Raw genomic sequence first — 9,945 nt, forward strand, 5'->3', positions numbered from 1 at the left:
GTTCATTTTTTCTGAAAAGGTGGCGTCTATTTATTTGTGACCATGCTGTGTACATATATTTGGTACCACACTGATATGGATATCTCAGTGTAGTTCATGTGTTTGGGAACAGTTGAGTAACATGGTCTTTAAGACATTTCGGCAATGTATCAAGACGGAGAATAAAACAGTATTTTCTATAGAATGGTGAATAATGCTATCCCATGAGAGATTCTGTGATTACGTGATTGAAACTGCTCATCCACAGGTGACAAAATGTTTAGGAATTCGTATGTAGACTTTTCACTGGACTCTAGCATTTTGGCATTTCATGTTGGAGCACTGTGACAACCATGTCACTCAAGATCATTTACGTATCTTTTCGTTTTCGGATTTATTTTTATTTCTGTCCAAGATGTGTGATATTGGTGGAGTGTGCTGTAAACGCTATGCTAAATTCAATAATCTCAAAAAACGTACATACATTTGATGGTAAGTCTGGGGGCTCACATTGCTAAAATCTGGGTTTCAATACTCGTGATGGGCACAGTACAGATAGTCCATGGTGTTACTTTGTGCTTAATAATAAACATTTCATAGCGTAGTTGTTCTTTCACGGTATTACCAAAGTCCTGGATATGAGCTGCTACTTGGTTCTTTATTTTCATCATTTGACCAGATTTGACAGTCTGTACTTACTACATGTAGTTAAATGGAAACAATAATCCAAAATTGAAACGATCATTAAAACAGCAAATGATCAAGACATGCGGTAGTGTATCGTGCGGCCAAAACAACTCGCTGCCGGACACATTGTGTGTTATTAACAGAAGTGATAGTTTAGCGATTTTCTACCTTCGTTATCTCGGACTGCGGTAATTCAAACTATCGCCTACTATTAGTGTATGTGCTCTACTAGACACTTATTTTACATATCAAGTTTCAAGGCAATCCATTAAGAAATACCTGAGATATAACATCTCCAATTGTGATTGAGTTTCTTCCTATATTTTTTATTTGCACCAAAAGTACTGAAATTTTATTTGATAGAAAAACATGTTTAACTTTCATGGATGTTTTTCAAATTTTATACACTAATAGATCTTTTCAACCTACAATTAGGAAAGTTATTCAACATGTAAAAAGTTATTCAACAAAACCTTTCAAATTTGACGGAAATTTTTGCGCACGCCTACGCAAAAAGTAACGTAAGCTATCGGTCTAACATTTTTACTACAGCTTCACCTAAAAGTAAAAGTGAACCTTTTTAGTTTTGTCATTTGGATTAAAGACAGCGGATTTAGAGCAGCACAACTGTAAGGTAAAAGGAGGTGCAGATACATAAATATTGGTTTGGCCAAGCAAACTAGTTTATCAGTTTTTAGCTCAAGTTTTCAAAATAATCATATGGATGGGTGGTTCTTATTGATTATTCATTGTCAACTTTTCAACAAATATTTACTTATTTTTATAAAATTATCCTAATTAAAGAGCGTTTAGCGTCACGTGATATTAGCTTAAGCAATTAGCATAGATAATGATGCGCGATACCGCTGTATCGAATGCATGTGGGTGATGACAAGAAACCGTTAATATAAATTCCCAACGAAGCTATTAACATTGTTTTAGAGAGGAAAACTACCACCATATATTTTAAAGAATCTGGTTGGTTCTGTAAAGTTTGTTCCAAATAATAGGGTTGCGATCCTAAAGCTAATGGGGATTATTATCGAGTGTCACTTTCTTACTTGTTGTGGTTTGTTGAAGTGTATTGACAAAAGTCACGATATCTAGGCTTCGTATTTTGTTTTACCCACCATCATGCCCAAGTTGAACAAAAAACGCGTCCAAGCTAACTAATGAATGAATGTTTGCTGTAAAATACTTATCAGTGCTATAAGTGTAGCTCCCAGTTTGGCCGCCAATTTTGATTTCATTCCTTTAAGTTAAACACTCAATCCTGTTTTTTTGATCGCACCTTTTTTTTCACACCTAAGGTTTTTTTGATTAGATCATATCTTACCAAAGTGAAAAGCACGTGCAAAATATTCGGAAGAGTTGTGTATTCTCGAAACAGGAAAAATAAAATCTTGCGCATAACTGATGAAATATCGATTTTGATCGTACCTTTGCCTATTTATAATTTTCTGGTATAGTGTAAAATATGAGATTAACGCGCTTTTTTCCTGCAATAAAGCCCTGTCATAAGAAAAGGACAGATTTAGTATAAAATGTCAAGGAGAAATTTTAACATCGAACAGTTGTAAAGGCACAAAACTGGAATGGATATTAGTTAACTTCTTCAAGAATCAATTGTTAACAAACCTTCTCATAACGAAACAATGATCAAAAAGTTACTCATTGATACTGAAGAAAATATACGCCCGCTGTATGCACGTATGAAGAACAATAACAGGACATTCAATTATGAACACTTACATTATAGAGTTTTATACCAAAACTAACGATCTTATCATGGAGTTTACATATGTCAGCATTCTCTCTAATGATGTTATATAGAACAAGTAAAAAGAGGCTGTTACTATAATGCTTCACAACCGTGATTAACCAGAGGGTGAAAATCAAAACTTTAGATAACCGCTGAGTAGCACACATAGAGAAAAGACGCACATTTTTTACCAGAATCATTGGTTTCATTTGCTATATTATAGTAAACATATAGTAAATATATATATTTATGGAAATGTGACCCCTTTAAATATTTCCCTTGCATTATTTGTATATTGTTAAAGAAGTTGCATGTGTTGTTAATTACGTTATTCACAAAATATTTAGCTAACACTAAATTAGAGAAATTACTCTTAAAAGAAAGTACTTTCAGGATCGTTCTTTTTGTTGTTTTGTTAAAAGTAATAATTATAGAAAGTGTAATTTTTGTTGCTCTTTTCAGGCTGGTAAGTTACAACAATTAAATTGCTTGTATCAAAAGAAAGTCATATACATGTATATATATCACTGGCCACTGAAAATATAGTAATAAATATTAAACTTAATGCATTGGCTTTAACCCTATATAAACCTACATTCACTTTAGTGAAACAATTTTGCATTTAACAAGCAAATACGCCGACTGTATTTAATAGCTAAGATACTTTATCAATGAACATTTCGACTCTTTTTAAAGACAGTAGCTCACACGATGATGGGTCTCTTAAGTATCAGACTTGATATTGACGCGGAAAGATTATTATGGACAGAGTAAAAATATATATACATTATTATAAAAGATATATGTGTGTATCCTATTAAGCATTTTAATTAATTTATTCAAAGAAAAGAAACTGGTTACCTTACGATTAAAACTTGAGCTGTTTAAATTACGTTATTAACATAGCTTATAGATAAAATAATGAAATATTAAGCTAAAATATAGAAATACTAGCTGACATACCCGTTCAATGCACGTAGAAGATATAGCGGCCTCTGGAGGTATCATAGAAGGGTCACATCCGATAGCAGACAGTATATGTCACTCATTGGGAGGCGCCAAGGGTGCATGTCAGCTTTGCTAATAATTGGTTCGACAGTTATAAGAGAGACCTTTAAAAAATAATGGTTTAGATAACATTTCAATCTTCACGATGAATTTAAATGAATAGTTATTAAATTTAAGTTTGGATAATAATACTATATATCATGTAATCTTTGACGATAAATTTTAAATAATTGAACAACCCTAGTTCTATTCATATTTTGCTTCTTTTTTTAACTTCTAGTTAAAATAGTTAGTATCATCATTTTGGTATAAAGGTAAACAGATTTGATCAGGTTTATATAAAGGTAAACAGATTTAATCAGGTTTATATTTTTTCTTCTTTAACACGGAGTAATGAGTTTCTGATGATATGAATTTTTTGATATAAATGTAAATTTACAGCTCTGATCTGCTTCATTTTGACTTTTTGTCTTTAATAAAGAGTTATATCTTTTCTAGTTTTATACGTGTACCTTGTTCAAATGATACATAGATTTGAACACGTTGGTTTTCAACTTCTCTACCCCTTTACAATGATAAGTTTACAGAGTTACATGGTACATAGTTATTTCTCGACCTAATTCTATATGTTTCTCTCAGGAATGGTGTTCCTTCAGTATCGCAGCGAAACAAAACGAGCGCTTCTACCCAATGAAATCACTACCCTAGATACAGTGAAGGCACTATTTGTCCGCTCCTTCCCCAAACAACTAACCATGGAATACCTAGATTCACCTCACCTTCATATCTACATACATGATCCTTCTAAGGACATGTTTTATGAACTCGAAGATTTACGGTGAGTCCTCGACCATTTTTATCTTGACACACTTTCTTTCTGTCTTTTTTTACGAATGCATATGTATATAATGCTTGAGGAAAACTATATATTACTGGTCTGCAAATTATCTTATTCGAACAATACTCAAGGTAATACCGATATTAGATATTCATGAATATATATATATGTAGGTTTGCATACAAAACTATGTATTTAGAAATTATAGCATATTGCAATTTGATTTTATGTTCTGTTGTAAATGTGGGATTTCACATATTATATTAACGTTCTTCAAGTATTCATGAATACCGATTTATGTAATTGAGTTTATATTTCTCTCGTTTTTCTTTCACAACATATTATGCATATAAGGATGTTGTTATTGTTGTTCTGACAATATAACTGGTATAATGCACAATATTCTTAAAGATAATTTTGAAACATTTATATAGAGATATAGTAGACAGTAGTTTAGGTGTTCTTTAAATATTTATACAGTAATGACGTACATCATTTCAATAGAAAACATGTTTTAGGATTGTTGAAGCTTTTTTAAACAAGTATTGATTTTTTGCTTACAATAAATATACATCTTAACTCACCAGGCAACAAAACTCACTTTATTAGTAGCTACGAAATACTATCTGAGTGTATGAATATTTTTAATCAGAAAGGGCTGATACATATTCCTCACAAAAACATTCGATTTTCGGTGCCGTCAAACTAACTATAAAATGCCAAATAAAGTCAAAATTAAATTATGATACATTCCCATTTCAAGGCGACTTTATACCGACTGCTGTTGTCACGGATTTGCTGATTTGCATATTCAAAATAATTTTAATATAACGAGCTTCAACCTCGGTAATTTGATTTATAATGTTTCAAAATTTATATAGAAATATTAGATGTTGACTAAAATATGTGACTTATTTGCATAGTCCAGTCTGGGATAAATATCCATTTAGATATATTGAAATATTAGTTCAGCGATCTTCATATTGGTTTAAAAATGTTTGTGTAGATATATTAGATTTATGTTTAGAAATGCTGAAATATTTTTACAGTGATATTCGTGACCGGTCGGTATTGAGAATCTACGAACAAGACGTTAACAGCGGAGGTATGCATAGCAGCTTTGACCAAGATCTCAGTTATTTCTCAGAACCAGAATTTGACTCTGAATATCAACATCAGCATATACATAGGGCAAAGGTAAGTAGCTTTTTTTTAAACAAATTATATGAGCAGCTTAAAATATTGTGAATTAAAATAATACTTCTTATGTACAAAACTCATTAAGCTGCTGTAAAATACTGTGAATATAGTGTTGTGGGAGGGTTAAGGGAACAAGGACTAACTTCATTTGTGTTACTTATTACAGTATGGTATTATGTATCATTGGTATGTTTTTGACGACTCCACCACATAGTAGTAGTATATTCTAGGCACTTATGGGTCGATTGTGTCCATTAGATAACAATCTTAATGATAGCTAGTAGCCTATATGAACATATACTTCTAATTACTAATTAGTTTATATGAACGAGGGCGCAAAGTAATGGGCGCATAACTGCCTTTCTAACAAGATGACCAACCGTCTGATTTTAGCTTCTACCACCACATAAAGTATGAATTAATTGATAAATGATATCCAAAAGTAATAATAATAAATAGCAAATTAATTAAGTGATTGTAAGGATTATTAACTGTGACCACGATGTAGATTTCTTGTTATGTATTGTGATGAAAAATTAGAACAAATATTATATATATTTATTAGTATTTCTTTTTTCTCAGTAACATAAATCTGTAGCTTCTAAATCAGTTTAAGAAAGATACCGATTATCTATACTGCTAAATTTCAAATCCAACAAACTTTTAAATATTAATTATTTGGTTAGATTCACAGAATGTTTCAAACGAACAATGGCCTTTGAAAAACTCAATTAGTTCATTAATATTTTAGTATTTTTCATTAAAAGATTTAGTTAAAAATAATTTCTCAAGGTGGAAAGTAAGGAAAATTTCGAAGGAGGTTTAAATCTATAAGTCTTTCTCTCATATTTTGTACATTTATCGTTATATTATAACAATTTTCTTGTGTGATATGTTGAAATGTTCTTTACATCCACTCACATAAATGTATACATGCATTGTTAATTATGGAATTAAGAACGTAAAGAATATACTCAATTTTGAAAAGTAAGTAACGATGTTTAACACCTATTTAGCATAATAATATAAAATGTTATACTATTTTCTGTTTTTTGGTCAACAAACTACATTTTTATAATAGTAAAATCAATTTGCTACAGTTTTTAATATTGATCTTAGGCCACAGTTTGAGAATGAACAAGCTCTCTCATTCGGAAGCTTTTTCATCATTGGCCCTTGCTGACATCTTAAACAAGTTAGATTGAACAACAACAGCATGTTCAAGTACATTAGACTTGATAGGGAAGCTTAAATTAGCATGTTCTTTCACTCGCGCTATAATATTTCTTTTAGTTAAACCGAGGTTACATCGGTCCTACTAAGAGAAAAATGATAACGTGAGTAAAAGAACATGCTAATCTAAGACACCCCTATTAAAAGTAATGTACTCCGACATGTCCTAAAATAATGTAAAATTGTTGTCCAATTTATTTTGTTTAAGATGTCATCAAGGGCCAATGATAAACAGAGCTGAGGCTTGAGATGAATGTTAAAGCGGGCTAATGTTAATGAATGTTTTTACTTATTTTAGAATTGGATTGAATCGTGCTCAATTCAGAGAAGTTATACACTTCTATTTACGAAATTTTACAAGTTTTCTTTGAATTTTTTCCTCGTTTTCTTAAAGAAAAATCTCGTATTTTCTTGCTGAGTTGTTTTTTTCTGTGAGCGTGTTACATAGGAAATGTATAGTGGGAAGTATAGAATTAACAACATTTAAACAAAAGCTTATCCTTTAATATCAATAAATATTCCAAAATGATAATTGGAGTTCAAATATATATATATTCTAAATTGTTAATAACTTTTAACTTTTTAAAATACTGTTTATTGGAATATAACGTTCTATGAAAAATAACGTAGCACATCTCTTAGTATTGGAAAGGACCTTGTCCAATTATTACATATTTGAGACATATTGTTAACGTTGGAAGATATTTCTTTGAACGGTCTTTTCTTTGTAATTGTTGTTTTCATAATTTCAAACTTATAGTGTATATATACATATATATAGTGAGAGAGAGAGATAGATAGACACATAGTTATCAGTATGTTATCATCTGGCTTTAAATCGTGCAATATAATGTATATTTCTTGTTTGTTTGTAATTAAGAACAAAGCTACGCAATGGACTATCTGTGCTATGCCCACCACGGGTATCGAAACCCGAATTCTAGCGTTGTTAGTCCGCAGATATACCGCTGTGCCACTGGGGGCATTCCTTGTTTCCTTATTTTTATGTAAGACGTAAGAAAGTCAGTTCTCTTGGTAAGAAGTCTTCGAATCTCCTGTACTATTTAGACAGTGTGAAAGAAAAGATTTATTGTATATAAGAACAACCTTTCCACCAGGTAAAGCAGTATATAAAATTGTCTAAGTTTATTATCAATGAATACCGTAAGAACAAACTCAGAGTCAGATTGTTGGCCTGTTGTTAAGCGCAAAACCACAACATGAGCTATCTGTGCTGTGCCTACCACAAGCATCTAAACCTGGTTTATAACGTTATATGCCTTCAGACTCGCAGATGAGCCACTGAGAGGTACTCAGTGTCAGTAACTGGAGAAGCAAGATTAAGTTATGCCCAAATAGTCTTCGAGTCTTGCAAAATAGACCGTATTAATAATATACAAATAATATAATATAACACAATCATTAGTACCTGAAGTTATTGATTCACAGAGAAAGCGTTAGAAGAAAAATAAAAGCCAACGAAGACAAAGCTTCCTCTGTAAAGTTGCATAAGCATTTGAAATATAAGAGAAAAGAAAAACTCCACATTCTCTATTTTGCTTATAAACTTTAATTATTAAGCGTTTATGAAATGCTGATTGTTTTATGATAGAGAATTTTGCATTATTTCTCTGACACTTCCATCTCCCCTGTTTATCGTAAAATAGAAAACCTGGAAATAATATGAATAATTTTGGCAAACTGAAAAATTATAAAACACGAAATTAATATTCAGACGTAATGTTTCTTTTGGCATTATTTTAGAGAAATAATTGCATCTAAAATTTCTAAAACAGAATAATTATTTAACTTCTCTTGAAACGGTGATATTGTGAAATTGTATACATTGTAATCAAGGTGGCACAAATAAATCGAATACATATAATTTGCTTATGCATTATTTATCCTTATCTAACTTTTTTGTGCCATTCGACATTTAATTTAATTTTCATATCGAACATTCATAATGATAAATCTTAAGCGGAAAAAGCGTATTATGTAGATACAGCTTATTTTCGTAAAACGACCATACTTTGCTTGGCTATGAGTGAGTGACTTCTTCAACAAAGAAATCAGACTATCCATGTAATTAAAGTGAGGAAACCATTGCCAAAATAAACACAAGAATGATGAGTTAGGCTCTTTGCTTGCATCTTTTTTCTGCACGGAATGCAGACATAGTTTAGTTTGCTTTTTTTCGTTGTTTCCTGGAGAAGTTGAGCCAGTGAAACACGCAAGTTAGGTGCATTCCCTCATTTGAGATGTTCTTTGGGCTGTTATCTGCTGCAATCAGCAACGTCTGGGTAAGTAGTCGTCTCGTTGGATGGATGTTTATTTACCTTATATCTGCGGTGTCTCAGAAAGTCATGAAAAGCCCCGTCCCTTTCAAATATATTATTTATGATTCACCTTATAACTTACTGGTATTGAAATAAGTCTAACTGATGTTAATTTTCGTCTTAAATATTTTCAATACATACATTTTTTTTACTCAGACTATTTGACATAACACCGTGAAAAATGAACTGATTTCAATTTTCAACTTAAAAATGTAAACGTTTCTACTGTTATATATTACAATTTTGAATCATCTGAATCGAGCTAAATGAGAGTTTAAATTTAGTAGTAAACTAAATGACGATATATATCAAATTTATGATATTTGCCAACAAGATTGATACACACTTTTCTTTTTTTTTAATACACAAGCAATAATACGATTTACAATTACAAATAATTATTAGAAACAATAATTTATATACAAAAGTTTTACAAACCTACAAGCAATATAAAGTCTTCCTTCTATTCTGAAACTTCCTTGATGTCTTATCGCGGGTTCACGATGAGCGAGTTAATTTCGAGTTGATGTAGATACAATTCACTTAATAGGTAGCTATCTAGCTCTGTGAAATTCACTGATCACACGCCGATGTTTCCTACCGGTGAAGTTAGAAAATGTTTTCGTAAAAGAACTAATGTCCGATGTGAATCCACTGAAGTTAAACGGTTTGTAATATTCGAAATTTATGCACGTTCCTGGTCAATATATCTGAAGTTCCCGATTAATAAGGGTTAATTACAATTATAGCTTACGAAGCACACTAATTACAGCAACCCAATAATAGATACTGTTTTATGGCGGGTCGCGTTCGTTATATTTATAGGAGTGTGGAGATTTTCTCGAAAATTCAGATTATTTAACAATACAAAGCTACACTAGCGTTTACGTACGCACATA

The 9,945-nt window shown here is 31.4% G+C and overlaps 1 protein-coding gene across 5 annotated transcripts in view; it reads left to right on the forward strand.

Moving 5' to 3' along the window:
- Window positions 1–9,945, forward strand: part of LOC106463154 (coiled-coil domain-containing protein CG32809-like) — a 164,870-nt gene that overhangs the window by 79,097 nt on the left and 75,828 nt on the right. For all 5 annotated transcript variants that reach the window (XM_022390582.1, XM_022390580.1, XM_022390579.1 and 2 more), the window contains exons 3-4: window positions 4,076–4,274; window positions 5,324–5,471. In XM_022390582.1, coding sequence (XP_022246290.1) covers window positions 4,076–4,274; window positions 5,324–5,471 — 347 coding nt within the window. The remainder of the gene's footprint in view (window positions 1–4,075; window positions 4,275–5,323; window positions 5,472–9,945) is intronic.

This window comes from Limulus polyphemus, unplaced genomic scaffold (genome assembly GCF_000517525.1).
Source record: "Limulus polyphemus unplaced genomic scaffold, Limulus_polyphemus-2.1.2 Scaffold1337, whole genome shotgun sequence".
NCBI lineage: Eukaryota > Metazoa > Arthropoda > Merostomata > Xiphosura > Limulidae > Limulus > Limulus polyphemus.